The sequence below is a fragment of the Lepisosteus platostomus genome, chromosome 12, assembly GCF_059453375.1.
Source record: "Lepisosteus platostomus isolate fLepPlt1 chromosome 12, fLepPlt1.hap1, whole genome shotgun sequence".
Taxonomy (NCBI): domain Eukaryota; kingdom Metazoa; phylum Chordata; class Actinopteri; order Semionotiformes; family Lepisosteidae; genus Lepisosteus; species Lepisosteus platostomus.
Window position 1 is genome coordinate 42,943,751 of NC_142622.1, and position 21,508 is coordinate 42,965,258.

General features: G+C 37.5%; 1 protein-coding gene across 7 annotated transcripts in view; it reads left to right on the forward strand.

Annotated features, from left to right (window-relative positions):
• Window positions 1–21,508, forward strand: part of rbms3 (RNA binding motif, single stranded interacting protein) — a 359,271-nt gene that overhangs the window by 271,643 nt on the left and 66,120 nt on the right. For all 7 annotated transcript variants that reach the window (XM_088602080.1, XM_088602079.1, XM_088602081.1 and 4 more), the window contains 2 exons: window positions 12,793–12,950; window positions 14,491–14,570. In XM_088602080.1, coding sequence (XP_088458206.1) covers window positions 12,793–12,950; window positions 14,491–14,570 — 238 coding nt within the window. The remainder of the gene's footprint in view (window positions 1–12,792; window positions 12,951–14,490; window positions 14,571–21,508) is intronic.

Consider the following 21,508-nt stretch of genomic DNA (forward strand, 5'->3'; position numbering starts at 1 on the left):
TCTGTTTAATTAAGACCTGTTAATTGTGCAATTAATGCCTTACGTTTTGGAACGACTAGTCAAAAGTAACAATGTAATAACAAATAAACAACAAAAGAAAAGGTAACATACAAGAAAAAGCCATCTTGATTCATCTTGCTCTTTTTTAAATAAACTGATGTTTCCAAACCTGTCATGTCAAGTATTTTCACATAGCAGTAGGAATCTTAAAGTGATTATTCAAAAGATTACAAGATTTAATTACATCATCAGCATTAACCAGAAAAAAAAAAACATTTATTAAATGTTTTCAATACTGTCAGGACTGGCTTATACTTGAAAAGCAGAAGATGCGGTCCAGTTTTATGCTTTGAAATTCAATATTTTTCTTTTAATTTGCACCATGTGTCTTCATTGCATGTCTCTTGAGGCTCCTTTTCCCAGATGGCTTGGAAATAATTGCAAACAGTTATTTTACTGATAATGGCATTGAAACAAATTCCAGGTGCAAATGGAATAATTCAGGAACTACAAAGGACCATCGTTCTTGCTGTACAGAATGCCTGTGATTGAACACACTCTGAAGTTAAAGGTCTTTCTAGAAACCGATGACATCTGTCTAGTCGATTTTGTCACAGTTAAACACAAACTGTGTTTTCTACATCATATGTCCTCCATCTGTGATGAAATAAGTGAAGTGCTTTAGTAGTTTATTGATGAACCATAACAAAAACAATGTGTGCCATCAGCTTGCCTTATCGAAATCTCCCACTATGACTGGTTATTGTCCACAGTTACTACAGTGGTTCAGAATAAAAAAACAATTTTACAGATACCTTACTGTGTTAAATGAGCTCTATTAGATTAGTGTATTCATCTTCTTTTCATCTTCCGATAATATAAATCTTTTCATCCTCTTTTGTCTTTGCATACTATACAGTATACTGTAGCTTTAACTGTTTTCTAAAATCCGTAATATCATAACATAGAAAATCCAGTTGTCTTTGAAACAACAAATCTACAAATAAAGTATGAAAATCTCAGATCCCTAACTATTGTTTTGAGGGTGGTGAGCTCATCAACCATAAGTGCCATTTTCATCACACCTATTGTCTGTTGTGGAATAAATTGTCTGGTTTCCAGTCTAAGACTCAGAAACATAAAATTCCTTTTCCAGAGAAAAACAAAATAATAACAGAGAGAAACAAATGTATCTCATCTTTGCCTTACCAAAGTGTCTGTCATATAGAGTTGATCATAAATCAAATGCTGATAGCAGCACAATGCAAATAAGTTGCTAAGGATGAATCACGGGGGAAATTAATAACTTTGAAAATGTTAATCAACACTGTTTTCTCTCTTTCATGTATCATTTCCAGAGTGCAGAGATCGCGTTTCAGAAACCTGTACTGTGTAACACTCATTACTGCACATAAATGGTTAGTGATTCCTGAATAATCACAGGACCGCCTGACTGAAACCTGTTCAGTTCTTTAGGTGTTGAAGACTGTAGTACTTTTTGGCACTACAGTTAGTCCCCAAAATTGATCATTTGATGCTACAGTACATTAGGTGATAAAATTAGCTCGGGAGGCACATTGTACAGTATATACAAATATTTAAGTATTTTTATATCAGAAGGTGCTTATAGCTTAAACATGTGTCAAAAAATGTCTTCATAGTCCTGTGATCACAAAGTCCACATCACATCTCTCTGAGGTAGGTCTGTCCATTAATGCCTCCACTAAAGCAGTTAAGAAGTAGCTGATAATGTATCTCTCACAACTTTTGCATTCTCCCTGTGACATCTGCTTAGGGAGAAAGTAGCGGGGCAGACTGCTGCCCTGCCTTTAATTAGTAAAGTCGATGGCAAGCCGTCTCCCTGCAGCTCTCTGACTGATGGACAGATAACCATGAGGATGCAGCCTAATGCAATTTCAGAACAGGGGTGAGCAGTTACAGCAGCGGAGTTGAAATCAGCAGCTGCAAAAGACTGAGGAGACAGAAGGGTTGGGCTTCACGGCAGATCTCAGCAGAAGGAAAATTCAGCCGTGTGACTAGGCTGGATATGGAGGGATCTGTTTATGACTGGTGTTAGTACTCTCTGCAGCCATGGTTCCGTCTGTGTTTAAATAATCACTTTTTAAAGAAATGTTACAAAATGATAGTAGATCATTCTGCCTTCTCAACCCTGTTAGGTTACTTGGTATCTTTTACTGAAAAAAGCTTTGGAACTGGCTGTAGTTTCTGTACTCCGATTCATAATCTTAAATGCCACTGTCCCCTGAGTTTTTATTTTGACCTTAATACCTGTATTAGGGGTTTTTTGTTGTTGTTTTTTTTTGGGGGGTGGGACCAGTCAGCTAATTTAGAACAACAAGGCATGTCCTTCTCCTCATGTGTTGATGTGACTAGGAGATATTTGTACCGTAATGAAACCACTTTGTTTTGCTTAACATGCTCATGTGGATGGGAATGGCTCTGGGAAGAGAGCACTGAGAAGTAAAAAGTAATAGCATTTCTAAGATCACCACAGTTCACTCACCTGCAGCTTTGGCTTTCTTTTAACAAGAACAACTGTAGTTGCTCATTGTGGTGCACCCTCTCTCTCTTCCTCTCTGCATATATTTTATACAGTTTATGCTAAAACAGGATTCAAAAATATCTGCCTGCTTTAGGGATTCTTGTACTTTCCTGCAGTACAAGTACCAGCCCTTAAACCTGCAGGGATAATCGATAAGCCGCTCTTTGGCTTTGATGAAACTCTAGCCTGAGCAACATCCAGGAATCAATAGTAGGCGGGGAAGGTGTTCACCCATGAGACATTAAATTAGACCAATGTCTTACCTCCAGCCACAAACACAGAAGTGAAAACTTTCTGAAACAGAAAGGTCTGGAGGTGATACAGTGCTTACATAAAGACATTTGCCAGATTTTTGCTTCCATCACAGCTTTTAATTAGGTTGCGCTTCCTCCAATATCCTGACCTGTGCCGTGTCTCTTCTGAACTTCAGAGGATTTCCACATGCTGCTCACTCCTGCCCTTAACCAGTCCTGTCCGTCTCAGCACTCTGGTTTTAGGCTTTGTAGCGAATACTGCTCTTCATCTGAATATCTGCAGAAAGCTGTTAGAGAATGATCCACTGTACACACGCAGGCTGAAGGAAGTGACGCTTTTAAGTCTTCAACAGAGAAGACCATGAAGGGACCTGATACAGGCATTCAGCATGCTCAAAAGAGCTGGCAAGCTCAACCCAGCAGCCTGCTTCACCATGAACAGAGAAGGACCAGGGGGCACAGGTGGAGGTGTGGTGAAAACCACAGAAAAGGAGGCACTTTTTTACCCAGTGGACTGTGGGAGTGTGGAACAACAAGCTACCCAGCCATGTTGTTGAAGCTGATACCGTGGCTTCTTTCAGGACACTGCTGGGTGAAATCCTCCAGTCAGGACAGGAGGCAGTATCTTACATAAAGCGTTGTGGAAATATGGAACAAGCTACCCAGCCTTATTGTTGAAGCCAAGACCCTGGCTTTCTTCAAGAAATGGCTGGACGAGGTCCTTGGATCAAGCTGCCGAATGGGCTTGAAGGTCCTCTCATTTGGAACCTTTCTTATGTTTATTAGTCGGACAGTGGCAAAAATAAACTCCTGTAATATTCGAGATTTTAAAGTTACTCTTTCACTTGTTCAGTATCAAATAAATAACTACAAAGCTCAAAGGCCGGGGCCATTTCATAATCAGCTTGATCTTAGCTTTTGCATCAGCTCAGAATTTACACTATTGTGCTGTATGAGTAAAATAAAAAAATAAAAAACATTAGCAGGAAATGTAGTGGTGCATAGTGCAGAAATAATTGCTACCAGTCCATGTAAATGAATGGTAAATTACAGAGTATTTAGACATGTTTTTGTTTGGCACAAAGACTGCTGTAGTCTCCGGACAGCTTTAAAGACATGTACATGAACGGCAATGACAGAAGGCTCTTTTGAATTAAACATACTTTAGAAATCTGTTTGGCACGTAAGTATTTTAATACTCACTCGTGTATGAGATCTAACAGTTTGATAATTGTTTAGCTTTGTAACATTCCATATTTTCTTGCAGAACTGTATATTAAGTACAATCAGTGGTGATGATGAAACTGTTACAGATCCATAGTTTTCACGTTTCAATATCAAGATTAATGGCCATTTAAAATGACAATATACCATAAGTATTTCTTTTCTACACGCTTGCTGCTGTTTTTTACTCGAGCTTAATGAACTGCATTCAAAGCCTGTTATTAATTTTAAAGAGATAACTTTTGCTTAATGAAACTCTTAACTGCTCTTTAAGCCATGAGAGTCCAGGTGTCTATGGATGTCTGTTGACACACAGAGCATTTCTGGTGATTTATCTGCGGAAAGACACACACAATAGTGCTTCCTCTGACACATTGGGGCTTTTATTGTCATAGTACCCCTAATTACTGCGAGTTCATTATGGGATTAGCTAGCACAGCAGGTGAAGGGATTGGCAGGGGTGGCATATTTCACTCTCTCACTTTCCGTGGCACACACTGTGAAACGGCTTTGTTTCTACCTGCTAGTAGACCAAGAACTTAATCTGCCCAAAATCCAGTAAGTTCAAGAAAGTGAGTTGATCGCAAGAACCATAACGAAATACTTGAAAGCACAAACACTGAAACAGAACCGAGAAAGTGTTTGTTTTACAATGTATTTTGGGGGTTATTAAATAGCATGCACGGTTCGAGATCAGTTTTACAATGGATATACTGTACTGTAAGTGCCCTAAACTACTTATAGAATGGTCTCATCCCTTTAAGAATGTTTCCTTCCGTGCGAGAAGAATTCTGACCTGAAATAAGCGACCCTCTTTACTTAGTTGACTGGGAAATGCGAAGAGCCACTGGCGCACTTCAGCCAAATCTGGAAAAAAATAAATATTCGATAAAAGGCTGGAATAATGAGAGTAGTAAAGGGGAAAATTAAAAATAGGAAATAAAGGGGAAATAATGAAAAGGCAGAAAAAGAAATAAAAGTCAAAATCCTCAAAGGTATTGACCAAGTCAAGCCAATGTGGGCTTCTGAAAAAAAACAGTAACACACAAACCGGTGAACACAGGTGGAAACAACATACCTGTAGAAGCACATTTAAAATCTTGAACAGGAGGCACTTCTTTATGTAAATGTTTGTGGGAGAACAGAAGTAAGCTACCCAGTCATTGCCCTACTGTCATGAGAGGAGGCACTATAGGGGCTGGGTGGCCTCCTCTTGTTTTGAATGGTTTTAAGCTCTTATGTTTCTGTTTCCCAGTAGAATAAAGTAAAACCATGGTTCAATTATATAATATCTTTAAAAACCTAGCAAGTCTTGGCAGGAGTACATTTCGACACAATTACAGTACATTTCTACCATTCTGCTTTTAATGCTGCAGGGTTTGTAATAAGATAAAACCAGCTTTTTAATATTTCATGTCAGATTTGGCCATTTACAGATGGGCACTTTCGGATTCTCCTAGAAATGGTTCTTGGCTCAGGATTGGCTTGCTGTTGGAACGAGTTTGCATTCATTTCCTCTTTTAATTAGGGTAAATAAAACAATCGCGAGGCTTGGCTGCACTGCCTGTGGACCAGTAGTGTGTTCTCACAAGCTGTTCGTAATGATACTGGATAGAGAGGACGACACAGGATGATGTGCAGATGGACTCTGCCAAAAGAAAGTCAACATTTTCAAAACCGTGTGAGCTGCTCCTTTCTTTAATTTCGTTATCTGAATTTATCTGAATATTATCTTCAGGGGCAAAACAAAAGCTAACTACCGACATAAAATCATCTTAGTGTATACCACATCTAGTGTATTGCTAAACATCCTAAGAATCACGTCTGCTCAAATTTGTGTCTTCTTATTGTGTTTTTCTAGTATAGTGGGTTTTTTTTCAAATCTTGCTATTTTTTTTTCTTATTTACGGCACTATAAAATACACTTGTGCTTGTTTTGGTGCACAATAATAAATACTTTTCGGGATACATTATTATTATTATTATTATTATTATTATTATTATTATTATTATTAATAATATTATTATTATTATTATTATTATTATTATTATTATTAATATTAAAAGAGTAAAACATCCCCCTTTCTTGAGACAAAAATGAAGTATCATGTGTCAACAATGGTTTGTGTTGTGATACTCTTGGGTCCCTCAGATGTCTTCCATCATAATAAAAGAGGATATTGTTGCCCTACTGTATGTTCTGCTTATCAGCATTTACAGTTTGGTTACAAATAGACTATACATTTGCCTAATGTATGTTGTCAACATCAGGTGTCTTGTTGGCTTTCATACATCCCAATTTAAGATATATTAAATAGTAAAATTACATTTTTGAATAGTTATATTACAGACTGCGTTAAGCATACTGTACATTAAATATACAGACCCTTGCAAAAGTATTCAGGCCCTTCCTGTGCTGGACAGTGCATATACAGTACATTTTTTTAAAATAACATTTTAGTCAGAATCCGAATGCTCAAACTGAAGACTTTGAAGGGCAAGTTAAGTGAATTGTCAACAAAAGCTCAAGAAAAAGAACGAATATATATATTCATGCTCATACCCATGAACTCAATATTTGGTGGAGGCGCCTTTGTCAGAAGTTATAAGTCAGTCTCGAGCAGCTTTGACCATGGGCTTGGTGCAGCTGTTGCCCAGTCTTGTTGAATTTGCTCCAGTTCTCTCGTACGCACTCTTAAGAGGAAGTCTTTCCTCGACAGGACTCGGTTCAGGACTTTGACTGGGCCGCTGAAGGACATTCACTTCCTCTTATTCTTGGTCCACTCCAGTGTAGCTTTGGCCCTGTGCTTTGGATCAGTATCCCACTGAAAGGTGAGTTTTTTGCTGCAGGTTTTCCTCTAAGATTGGCCAGGATATTGCTCCATCTCCATTGGTCTTGACAAGTGTCCCACTCCCTGCTGAGGAGAAGAACAGAAACATATTCAGTTATGAATATTTTCAGTCCTGCTTAAGCCCCCTTTGTGAAGTGAACAGGACACTGCAAACTCATGCAGAGTTCCTTCCATCTCAGTCGCTGAATGTTGCAGCTCTTTCAGAGTCACCACTGGCTTCACAGTGGCCTCCCTCTCCAGATTCCTCCTTCCTCAGCTGCTCAGTTTGAAAGGACAGCCTGATCTACACACTGTCTGGGTGTCTTCCGTTCCTCATTGATCTGCTTCACCATGTTAAAATAGATATTAAGGGTCTCTGCAATGTTTTTATACCCCTCTCCTTCACTGTGGCTTTACAGAACTTGATCCCCAAGTTGTTCTGAAAGCCCTTTGGTCTGAGTGGTTGAATCTTTGCTTGGCGTTCACTGTGGCTGAGCAACCTAGCGCGTATACTGTAGGTGAATTTCTTCTGAAATATCTTACTGCATAATACAGTATATTTTATTGTGTGTCATTAAAGTAAATGTGTGCTCCTAAATTAGTTCAGGTTTTCTGCTGCCAAGAGTTTGAATACTTGTGCAATCGTGACTTTTCCATTTTTCTTTTTGTTTTTTTTCTTACTGCCAACACAGATCAATGTAGCGAGTGTAATTTGCTGTACCAGATTTTATCTGAAAACCAGGTGGCATTTCTAGTGATTTGTTACATTTAAAATTTAAACTTGACCGTACGCTTGACACTTTATTCTCAGTATTATTTTATCAGGTAATGGGTCAGGCCATAAAAGAGATCCCCTATTGGTTATATTTAAAGGAAATTGAGAGCTTGGTCAGCTCTCATAGGTTCTTACTACACCTCTTGAAATTGTTTCTTCTTTTTCTGAACACAGGATCCACAAAACTTGATCTGCTTCAAGGCTTTAGATTTTCAAAATGGAATGATAAACCATAAATAAAAAATGAACTTACAGTATACCATTAGACATAATGATTGGTTTGTTGCTAATATTCGCAGTAAGAAGTTTATTTTGGGCAATATTTTGCAACTTGTATCAATGCAGTCACTTTACAAGAATACTGTAGGTTCTACACCGTATAACGCAAGGCAAAAAAGGGTTAAAATGAAAAGTACAAAAAATCATTAAGTACACAATGTGTTCAGTTAATCCCATTCATTTATCACATTCTCCCCATCCAGCACAATATTAACATTTTGATTAGAGTGATCTACAGCACGGGGGAAGTATTTGGGATATGTTTGACAACAAAGCTTTAGAGTGGTGGTGATTGATCTTTCCATTCAGAAAACATAAAGCCTCTGGAGCAAGGAGCACATCAAAGGCTCTGCTGATTGACGGTTCTTTATGCTACTTTTGTTTTATAATTCCCTGACTCCTGACACGTTAAACCGGAGACGTTAGAGCTGGGAGGTTACCGTAACCATGGTGCAATCCCCCCCTCGCTATTCTCTCAGTCCCATCGCCCTCCCTGCACCTCACTTTCCAACTCTCTCAGAGAGTCACGGCGGCAATCAAATCAACAGACTTGTCAGTCGGGGATTTTCTGGGTCTTAATTGTAACCTGTGCAGCATTAACTCATCGATCTCTGAGCTCGGCTCTCTTTACTCGGCGCTAGGAGACGAATCAGTCGTTGTGGGTCTTTCCACGGGTGACACTTTGCTTCAAGATTTGCGTTTGCTTTAATTCTGTCTTAAAAATATAAGCTTACTCTCAAAGTGGTTTGCTTTTCTTTGATGTTGCTTTTACAGAGCACTCATGTATTGTATGTACTGTACTGTACCTCGTTTGGCTATTCAACTTGCTCAAACAAGAATCCCTAAGATGTACAGTAAGATATGTCTTAAACTTCCAAATTCTATTTCGTTAAAGATTAACAATATTTGGATATTGTGGGCTGTCCTCGTTGCATATAACATCTGATTGTATTTGGACTTTCTTAAAAAAAAATCTGTTTTAAAAAGCCATGTAAAAAAACAGTATTGTATGAGAGGTTCTTTTCTTTTTAATTAATAAAAAAAAGCCCATTGATGTAATGAGCAAAGTCCGGTAACCCAAATGACCCTTTGTGTACTACTTTGCATTACAATTAACAGCACAGCCCAACTTTCTGTGTTATCTGGTTTGATATATATTTTCTTAGAATTCTTCAAAGAGGTTTTCAAATATGAATTTGTTCATGAAAATACTTATGACCACTCCTGAATTTCTTGCTTGGAAATTGTCACCTCATTCCAAACAAGACTTTAAGAAATTAATGTTTTTTGTTTCATAGACAATGAGTTTGCAATACATGAGTGATGTATAGAATTAAGTCATTTTAGCAGGCTCAGAATTTCTTTGATGATGGCCATCATTCATTTTTAAAATCACCTACTGTAGGTAAAAAAAACGAGCTAAAGACTATTTCCTTTTGGAAACAGAGTTTATTAATTCTCATCATTAAGTAATAAGTTTCCCTAAGGCTTCAATTAACCTTTTTGTCATTGGTCAATTTGAAAAGAATCTACAGGCTTTCATGCTAATTTTTCAATTATTGATTCACTTTTTTCACTCTGTGTAGAAAGTTTGTGTTAAAGAAATTAAATCTGAATGAGAAAATGCCTTGACTATCACTACTTGTTCTGCTGAACTAATTTAAAATCTTTCCTTCCAGCCTTTTAATTTCAAAACTGATATTTTCAGGCTTTATAACGTACAATGAAATGAGAGCAGAGAAAGATTATTACTGTATGTCTCTCCTTTACACTTCAAAATATAACGAACAAATCCTTAGGTATCCTTAATTCAACTTTTTCTGTATGGTCTGTAATGATTTTTTTCCCCATATAAACCAGTATCCTTTTTTAAAATGTCGTGCTTCTTTTAGTCCAAACTGTACTGTATATCCAGCAGTCCTGATTTATGCCACTTACAGACTATATTAAACATTGACACATTTATAAAGAATTTGCAAGAGGAACCTTTCATTACCAATGATAATGGAATTAATTTTATAGTGAATTGAAGGTTGTGTGTAGTGGACTAGATATGTGATAGTAATGCATCATTTGAAAGTAAAAAGGAAAACATCTGTCTGTTGTTTTTTTAATGTACTTTCTTTAATCATCTACAGAAAAAAAAATACAAACAATGCCCTCTTTTATAATCGGGGCTCCTACCCTGCCCTTGAGAAGATGAACATAAAGATGCGTCTTCTAATCGACTTGCGGTGCCTGCACTTTTCAATTCAGGCAAAGAAGTTAAATCATGTTGCTACAGAAATATTTTTCCTTACACATTCTGTAGTGACAGGTGCCCATGAGACCTCACTGCTCCAGTGCATCAGAGAAATCAGATGAATTCTCAGCCGCTTTGCATTCAAATCAAAAGCCAATAGTAACTGTTGTCTTGACTGTTTCAGTAAAGTGATGCACTAGATCGCTTTTTTTAACTCTAGGAGAAGAGGATTTGTCAAATAAATAGATATGAAAATGTTCCATGGCAGTATTCGTATATTTTAAATTTAATTACCTGTGAAACAGCAAGAGTGGGCAGTTCTGCTGGCTTAAAGATTCATTATTCACTGCAGTGCTGTGTGAAGAAATGCCTTTTAATGAGTTTCAATCCTTAGTGCAGTACAGATACCAATTATACAGCTATAAGGAGCTTAGAGAAGCAGTACCATCCAAATAATAGCATTTATTTTCATGCTCAGCACGCATGGGCCCACCTCCATAATATCTTCGGTTCACTTAGTCTAGTGGTTGTAAAGTTCCTAATGAGAGGAGACGTCATAAAAGACCGTTTATGTCTTCCTTCGTAACATGTACAGTATAGCACTAACTATCCCTCACACCAATACTGTGTTTGAAACTGTGGAAGAAAGTGGTAAACGATACCCTAAAATATTCTTGTATTTGTATTTAAATACAGATTAGTATTAGGACAGCTCAAGGACAGACTTCCAGGATGTCTGTTTGCTTCATCAATATATTCACGACCACACCCTGTTCACTTCATGGGCTAAATGCTTTTCTTTACATTTACTAAACCCCAATATTGAGCTATACTAAAACCTATACTTATTTTTATCATACAAGAGTGAATACAATGCAGACTGCAGCACAAAGTAATAAGGCCATGGGTGACCTGATGAGCTTCAAGGTTTTACAAGGACGATTCTTTTTATTTGTTACTTTTGTAAAGCACCTCGGTTTCCTTGTCAAACTGTGTTCTTCGTCCTGCTGTGTATCCAGCCACTTTATCTAATGGGGTTGCTGCATTCACCAATGATAAATAAAAAGCTAAATCCTTCATAACAATAACATATTGACAATTCTTTGCAGTGCTGTTGTTTTCATCCCAAATGAGCTTTACAAACAGTACAGGACGGGACCCACTTTACCTAGCACCTGGGTGATATGTGGCAGCCATTGTGCACCAGCAAACTCTCCACACAGCAGATCAGGCAGAGAACTAAAAAACTAAAGGGAGAGCTTTAAATAGGCCAGTTTGCACAGGCCAAGAGGCAAATCTAGCCAAGACACTGGAGTTAACGTGTTACTTTTACCAACAGTAGCACTGGATCTTTCATCTGCAACCAGTGAGGACCTCAGTTAACGTAACCAAAGGATAGCTGCTCTCATGCAGCACAGTGTCCCAGGACATTATCGGGGGACACTACTTTTTTGGAAATCCTTCTATGGATCCACCACTAGCCGCAATCTTATGGTCCCCCATCCTAATTCTGACAGGACCCTGCCTAGCTCAGTTTCCAAGATCTAACGGGTTCAGATGGCTGACCCAGTGCCTCCTCACTAGTTAGAGTTACTGTATCGAACACACGTAGCACCAATTCCTGTTCAGCAGTATCTAAACAATTCATTACACAAGTCTAAAAGCAGGCTGCGGTATTACATGTAAGGTATGTGCCAAAAACTATAAATCACTGATGACTTGTGTCTTTTTTGACACTGCACAGATAACCCGAGAGCTGGCTCACAATTACACTGCCCTAACATTTTGCGGTGCACAGAAATAGTGGCTGATGTGTGAAAGACTGCGTTATGTTTGTACAAATCAGATTCCATGGGGTTTTTTTTGTTCGACAGCCAAAGATATCATGCACTCTAGACAGAGGAAATACGTAGGTAAGAGCTGGGTAGATTTGAACTTGATGTGTTCTTCAGAAACGCTGAAATAAGCATGACACTGCTGACTGCTGTAAGGATTCTGTGACCTCTACAGTAATTTACTGGAATTTCTTTGCAGGTGTGAAAGTGCCAGAAATGATGAATAATTGAGGCCCCTTTTCCCAAATATTTCTGGTTATTCCAAAGCCAAGTTTGTGGATGACATTAAATGTTTTTTATTTTAATTTTTGAGCATTGCGCTATTTATTTGAAAAATACAAAGAAACTGCAGAAAAATTCCTTAATTTAAGCAGAGTTCCTACATACGGTTTCTAATTAGCTGCTACTGGTTATCTAAATGATCTATCCTCATGCAGCCTTATTTAAAGTACTGTATCACTCCGTGTGTGAAGCCGATTAGGTCGGGATACTGTAGTCATCTGGGTTCCAACCTTTTCCATCCCACGACACTCTTGCTTAAACATTTTGCTGCTCACCACTCCCCTCCCCACACACAGCATCATTATCATGAATATTATCAACTGAAACTTAGTTTAATGTGAGTTGACCTCAAAGTGTATAGTGGCCTTATCCTGGCAGGAATTGATGGCAGTGAAACACTTCTCTGATCTCTGATCTTGTTTTTTATATATCTAGTACAGTATGTGACATTCGACTGTTGGCTGCTTTTTAAGTGTTTTTTTTTATTATTGTTATTTGATTCAACAGCAACAGGAACAAGACCCCACAAACCTGTACATTTCAAATCTGCCCATCTCCATGGACGAGCAGGAGCTGGAGAACATGCTGAAGCCCTTCGGCCACGTCATCTCCACACGGATACTGAGAGATGCCAATGGGATCAGCAGAGGTGTCGGCTTTGCCAGGTCTGATATGTACAGTTTTGATCTTCTCGGCATTTGATGATATATGTGGTCGAAAGCGTGGATGTATCACATTATGCATTTAAGCAGGTGGCCTTTGTGGGTGTGCTTTTGAAATATTAATTTAATTTATTATTAAATTAATTAAATTGTTTCACCCCCCCCCCCCCATTAGATCCCAAAACCAAATGAGAAAATATATCAATTGTAGGTAATAACATACAATGATCTTTTTTTATTTTTCAGAATGCAGTGCATTTATTATTTCAATTTTAATGTAATGTAGTATATACAGTACAGTATATAAATCTGATCTACACTTAATTCCCCTGTATGTTTTTCTGCAAACAAAAAATCTTTCTGTGAGTGGCCCATACTCTCTGTGAGAAAACACACAGTCCTCTACCACCTGTTTAGACCAAAACCAGCAGGGAAAAGAAGTAATTGAGTACAGAATGGTCTGTGAGCTGACAGATGTTAAGGGAGAAAGGACTTTTTAAAAGGGTAAACTACCTAAGTGTTTTTGCACTATCCATTACTGTTATCAGAATCCATTATGGCCATTCAGTGGATAATTCTTTCGGACAAGAATGCTTAATGTCATTAATGATTATTCCTCTGAGTGGATTTTCCCTTGGCTGAGTTATTGCAGGACTGGTCGCCAAAGCAGTCTAATTAGGCTATTGCTGAAGCAAATATCTGCTTAGAGGTTTGCTCCTCCAAAAGACCCCTGTGTGCGGAGGTGGAGCTGTGGAAGGATGAGTGCAGCTGTAGAGATTCACCACCACACCAAGACAGAAGTGTAAACATCACAAGCCCTGTTATTCCGCCTTTGCAGGTGGGGGCCGATAAGAAGGAGGTGCCGATTCCGAAGTGACTCGTGCTCCGGATTAGAGATAGCGTCTGTCTGACTTTTCACCTTTGCTCGTCGTGAAATCCAAGATGAAAATGGGCACATGCCTCCGTTCCTCAAATTAGAGCACGTTGCCCTTGTGAACTGGCCCTCACAAGGGATCTTTTCTTTGGAGAGCAAAACCTGACCTGCTTTCAGGCCCGTTCTCCAGGGACCCTGTCTTTTTTTTGTTTGACATTATTATTCTTTGTTTACAACAACAACAACAAAAATTCACTATATGATCCACTATACAGTATTAAATCTTTAACATTCCTTCAAAGTCTTGGTGGCCTATAGGAAATATAGATAGAGTTCTCCAGCTCAGACTCGTCTTCATTTCCTGTGGAAGACTTCATCTGACAAATACTTACTCAACAGAGTGCTGAATCTCTGCTTGCTCCAGGGACCAAGTGCATTACACAAAGAAATGTATTTCTCTTGGAGCTTATGAACAGTAAAAAAGAGATATTTCTGCTATTATAATAGTATAAATTTAAAATAGAGATTTTTTCCAAAAAAGAACTACGGAGAGAAAATTATTTGAAAGGTTTGGTTTGATATCACACTGTCTGAAAAAAAAAATCAGTTGAATTATGATAATGTAGGGGAGCTCTTTGAATAATACTAATGATAACTGTCCTTTTCTAGAATGGAGTCGACCGAGAAATGTGAAGTCGTGATTCAACATTTTAATGGAAAATACCTGAAAACCCCACCAGGTGTTCCAGGTGAGTTTCATCGTTTTTTAATGGAAATGTTTCCATGATTAAATTATTAAGAATTCAGCATTTTGCTTCACTACAGAATGTATTTACACTTTGTCATGCTACCAATAATTTCTCATAATTAACGAATGCTGTCTATTTGCAACTGTCTTTTAAAAAGAACATGGGGATTAACAGCATCTCCTTAAACTTGTGTCTGGAGTGCGCTGACTGTTAGTGGTTTTTGTTAAAACGGGTGTACCTTGCCTTAAGAAGACTTCAATGAAAGTAAAACACAGCGAACCTCTTCACATGAAAGTTAATTAGATGCGTGGAAGGACATGTTCCATCACTTTTTCATAGTCCTGCTTTACTTCCTATTGTTCCGGCACTTGGTCTGTGACTTGAAGGTATTAAATCATGACATGAACCTGCATTAGAGTAAATGTAAGTGACCTACGTGCCTCGACCTTTGCTGGCTACTCAGTTGAATGTTATAACTTAAGTTCCCTTCTAAGTTTAATTAAATTACGTTGGAACATTTATTATGTGGATATAGGACGTATATTATCTTCTTTTCTATTCTAAAGAGAACTTCTGTTTAGAAAGCCAGTTATTCCATGAACAGGCTGTTTATCAGGATCCTGGAAGCACAGGCCACAGGGGCTCAAACCCTAGATGGGATGCTCGTCCATCGTCAAGCACGAACAGTACACACAAGCAGACAGGGATGATTTCGAGGCTCTCGTTAACCTCACTAGCATGTCTGCATGAAAACCCATGCAGACAATAGCATAATGTGCAAAATCCACGCAGAAGGCAGGACCCTAGAAATGGTACCCATTCCAGCCTACAGCCAAACACTTCAGAAACTGTGATATGTTACTGACGTACTTGAGAAGATATATTTATAGATACTGTATCAGATCCTGCTAGCCATCTTTGTCTAACGTACACCTTAAAATGTTAGCTTGTCAGAATGTTTACTGCATGTGGTTGACCAATACATTTGTATTGATTATGAGATTAAATTAGATTATTGTAAAAGGGAGACTGTAAGGTAAAATTAGAGAAGCATTTCCGATAATGTAGAACAGGTTTTGTGCAGTCAAAACTCTCTAATGCCAAATACACCTGGACAAAGTACTTTAAATGTTCTATTAGTACTGACAGATACCTGCGTAAAAAGGTATTTTGTTATTTATTTAAAGAGTATTCCCATTTACAATGCATTTACATTCAGTATTTACATACTTTTTCAAATGCCTGAAATAATGCTATGGCTGATTGGATGAATGGTAAGTCAAAAATGCAATTAGAAGTGTCAGTTGTAATTAACTGGGCCAGCATAATATGAATGAAAGAGAACTTAGAAACTGATATAAACTAAACAAAAATGCTCCCAACAAGCACAGCACACAGACAGTTTAAAAAACTGTAAGTATTGGACTCTGATACATATTCTTTATACACCAACAAATACATATATTTTTTTCAATATTCGTGTATTGTCTAAAATATTTTGGTGGATATATTGTACCAGCCATCAACAATTATGCTGACTGGCTTCAATCAGCAGACTTGTTACTTTACTTTGAAAGTGTAGGCCAGACAGGTTGCTCCCAGCTACCCTCAGTACAGTACCGATGTTGCCTGAGCGAATTGTAGAGGATCGAGACCGAAACATTGATTCACTGTTGCCAATCAAACTGACTTCAGTCTGTCAGTGAAATTTGAAATGATTTTGGAAATGTGCTAAAAAGGCAAAATAGCTTGTAAATCAGACACTACTGAAAATGGCCTCCGATTCTGAAATCGAATTCAGACATTTAATTGACACCTTAATACTGTTTCCAGTCATGGGAGATACAACACTGAATGCAATGCAAATGGAAATAAAAATGACGCTGGGACGAAATTACTCCGAAAATAGCTCCTTGTCGCCATAGTTCTGCGAAATGATATGCATAACTGTATGATTTCACAAAGATCATCAAATAAATTGACTCGATAACTGAAAGAGATCATAGACTAAGCATTTCATGAAATACAAAACTGCTATTTCCAATCATTTTATGAAACCTCCGATTCCACAATTTAAATGTAATATACCTTAAACAGTATAATACCTAGAGAAATATAATGCCTAAAGACAAAAGAAATATGTACACAGATGCAAGTACAGTATACAGTATATAAATACTATACAGTGTCAGTATAGTGCTCACATTAGTAGAGTTATATACAGTACATTCCAGATTGAAAATTACCTCTGTAATCAATACAATGGTTTATGCATCCTGGGCAGCAGCACTGCACATTGAGTGGTTTGTAGTAATGCGTTATTCTGAAGGAGTGAGCTTTTATGATGTGCAGACAGTGACATACAAAATAGTGAGCCCCATATCCATTTTGAGTGAGATGGGGAAAGTGAGCTATCAGGGTCTGAGAGCTTCCTACAGAAGATTCTGTTAAATGGCTCATCAGTCACAGTGGATGTCACCCATAAATCTATCACTAGACCCACACAACACTGTCTGTCATAACTTTCACAATAGGAGGCTACATCTGTGGTTTGGTGTGTTTTAAACTGTCTGTGATATGAGGTATCACTTCGGGCAGACATAAATAAAAGGTTTGGTCAATAATTTATTGTGGAAGCGCAGCGGTGCTTTTTCGAAGAATTGGTTTGTTGACCTGCAACCCTAGAGGTACTGATGTGTTTGTGGAGCTGCGTCAGTGTGATTTTATTAAGGATTAGACCTGCAATGGTTTGTTGAGGCATTGGATTCAGCAAATTTAAAAACGGATCGTATAAATGTCACTTTGCTATAATATAAAACCATTTACAGTATGTGTTGTTTTCGTTTTGAGTTTCATTTGGTCTTCTGATAGTAAAAGTCATTCCTCTCCATTTATTATAATATCGCTAAAGAATGGCTTACAAGTTCTGTCTGAGACACGACTTGTAATATGAATTTCCGGACTTTGTACTTTTTTAATGAATACATTTACATTATTAAATCTATAGGGGCTAAACATGAGGAAATACTCTCCCTGTATTTTGTTCCCTCCACTGTTTCTGTTCTTTACATTAATCCACCTTGTAAATCACATTGTTGTACGAATCAGGTTCTTTTGAATAATATCTGTATTTTGTTTTTGCAGTGGATATATCCTTCATGTTGTACTATACTGTTCTTGACGATTATAACTTGTACAGTATCTTAAAAATGCTTTGAATCAATTTGTCATCATCCAAACTGTAGCTTAAATAATAAACACAGCCGGTTCAATGACAGTTATTAGAGGCATACAGTACGACAGGTGGACGTAAATGTGGGAAATGAGAGCTTGTGTTTCTCATTGACATTATAGTATGAGGACATCTGTGTAATATATGATACTGTGTACATTATGTTCTTAAATGCATCAGTTCAAGATTTTGATGATTTTAGAAGCACGCACCCACCTTTAATTCACTTAATTCTTTCCTGTCGGCCTACAACGGAAATCCCAGAGTCTCTTTAAATCTGTTAACACTATCCTGCTGGCATTTTGATGGGGGCGAGCTGGTAAATCGTAAGACCCTGAGTATGACTGTTTTCTAAGGATGTTCTTAAAAGAAGCAGTTCTTCTTTTAAACAGTTATAAACAGTGTCTGCCACTGTCGTAGCCAAAGTTGGATATGCAGTACAGTACGTCACAAACCTCAGTGATTCTTGATGGCCTGCACCTGTGCTTTGTATATTTCTTGATTTAACTGATGGGCAGCATGATGACATGATGTTTAGGACTACATTCCAGAGTCGCTGGTCCTCCAGGTTCTTGTGGGGTTCTTCCAGGTGTTCCAGTCACTTCTCACTTCCCAGAGAAGTGCTGGTTAGGTTTGATTGTGCATTGTTTTTTTTTTCCAATGTACAGTACCCAGTAATAGCCCGGGGACTGTAGAGAAATGAGAGCAAATGAGTATGTTGGGTCGAACAGCCTTGCAGGTGTTTTGATTAATGTTATTTACACCTAGGGCTGCCTGAGTCCACCTCTTCAATAACGTTTGGCTACCAAAGGATGTCGACAGTAGTAAATACAGTGCACCGTATACTGTCTTGTCATTGTTAGTGTTGCCTACCAGTGTCTTAAAAGAGCGGTACAAAGGGACCAGGATTGAAAGTAATAAAAATTAAAAATAAAAGATGTTACCCTGCAGTTAGCGGTTACTACTGTGATCTTTTATTTCAATTCTGTAGTGACTTATAATTAAATACCTACACTTTTTAGAGCAGACAGGTATACAGTACGTGACCATAAATCCATGTATAAAGTCCCATAGAATGATTTAGAAACATCAATATTTAAAAAAAGCTTGATGTATTTTTTTAATTCCTAAAAGCATTTTTAATAATAATGAGAAAAGAGAAATTTGTATCACAAAGCTTTTCTCAATAAGCACTGAAAAGTATAAGTATTCTAATAGGATTAGAATTTCTGCTGTATTTGAAAGATTTCTTTTTTGCATTTGTATTTGTATTTTTATATACTGTACTTTGTGAACCCTGGACCTTTGTCACTCTGGGCAAGGACTAAGCAAATAAATGATAATTATATCATTCACAGTCATTGTATATCCTTGTTTACTTGCAGCTTAGAATTAAGTACTATTCATAGTGTTTTTAAAGCATTTATTAGAGAAAGGCCAGCTGCAGTCTCTTTAATTTCTGCTCTTATTAGTAACAGTGCAGTAAAGATAATGTATTCATAGTGACAACAATACCATAATACAGTAAATAATAATTAACTAAAATATTACTTATAGAAGTTACAATAATTACACTGAGAGTGTGAGTTCATAACCCAAGTGAGACACTAGTGTACATTCAAGGAAGACATTTAACCTCAATTGTTCCAGTACAATACCCAGCAGTATGAATGGTTACAAATATAAGTCTCTTTGGATAAAAGTATCAGCCAAATAAGTCTGTATCAACATATTTTATTTATAAGAGTTATTAATAGAACTCAAAGTACTTGTGAAAAACATAACAGAAGTAAAAGAAATAAAACTGTTGACTCAAAATCTGAAAGAGCACTGTACAGCTGGGTTTTTTGGCAATACTGTGTTTTAAATAGAACTGTAATGTATTTCCAATGTCAGGATTTTATTTCAAAGCACAGATTTCACAGGAGTGTTTTGGGATGTTCTCAGGAATCCTCCACTGACTCTTAAAGAGTTTTGGCATCAGAAGAAACACCTGACAATTTTGCTTTATCTTGCTTAATGGTTTTCAGAACTTTTTTTTTTCCCTTCACATTAGAGAGACCCCTGTGTGTATTCTAAATATGGTGATCGTCAAAGATATAGAAATTCAGAGCACTTGTTTGGTCGGCAACATTAGCAGATGTACACTCAGTCAGGGGGAATAGAAACAAGGACTTGAGCAGAAATTCACTTTAGCAAGATTCTTTGTACTGTAAGCCGTTCATGCTTGCTTTAGTAAGCAGAAATATTTCTCCTGTTAAAACTTCTTTGATTGTAGTCACCCCGCCTTGCTATTGATCCCTCTGAAACACAGGCACTCTCCTAGCATACATTTCCAAGCCGAAGGAAATACCTGGACTAGACTTATTGCTCTTACTGGTTCACTTTACGCTGTGCTGATGAGTCCTGAACCCCAGGAGATCAGGCTGAAGAGCACACACTCCCCAGCTGCTGTGCCAGAGCACAGCTCCCCCCTATGGACAAAGAGGCAACAGCAGCAAGATCAACAGCAAGAATAAAAAGAAAAGGCATGGACTATAATTCAGTTGTAAAAAAAAATGCAGTTAAAAAAGCTCATTTCCGTGTGTTTTGTACACATGTTGAAAAGTCTTTAAGTCATGTATTGCTAGATTATCCAAAATGTGTCATTCTTATGCAATGTGAAATTATACAAACCACTACAACACAACTACTGTACTGCTACAGCACGACGCAGTACCAATATAAAACTGCCAAGTCTGTTATTGTGCAGGTGTGCACACTTCTGAAGTGCATAATGAAGCGTTAATAGTAATAATAAGTACCAGTGGCAGTACTTGTACCAGTACCAGTCCTGCTGTCTTCTGATGTTCCTGTATTTCTGGAATTTATAGGTAACCTACTGTACCTGTATATGTATTTAACAATAGCCTGTCAGAAATGTACTGACACTTAACAAAAGCTGATATACTTAAATAAGAACATCCATGATTTATGTCTGGAAATTAATTTACATCAACATAAAAAAATGAGGTTTTGTGGAAATATTTACATAAATATTGGCAAGCGGCTGAAAGCTTTGTTTTTTTATGGTGATGTTTATTCCCATGTCTTTTCTCACTGCATATTTATATCATCATCAATTACCATTTGAAAGCCACCTCAAAAGGCACATATACTGTATGCATGTGTTCATAGTCAGTTTCAGCTACTATAATTAAACATTTAGCATGAATTGTATGTATGTTTCCTTCTCTGTTTGTCAAAAAGGGTAATTTATACCTATTTTGACATTCATCTTATGAATACTGTCTTTGTAAATAAGTAATTAGGCAGTTTTATAAGCATATGGCTACATGGTCTCATTACCTGATGATGCTACGTGGTAAACATAGAATATTCTCTGAAGTATTGCACATGCCAAATATCCATCCAAATCCTTATACATATTCTTAAGGGTAAAGTTGGCAAATATCTCATTATACTAAAGGCTTAGCTCGATGTAATTTTACTCAGGTTTTCCACTACTGGCGCAATTTCTAGAAGCTGTATTACATACAGTACTGTACATCCAACTTTGGAAACATTGGAAAAAATCAATAATGTACTGATAGTAGGTATTCATATATACAGTACCCGTGGAGTATTGTGTTAGACAAGGAATGATATATGACTTCATTTCTGGTGTATAAATCTGATATCAGCTATTTTGGTGTTCTGAATTATA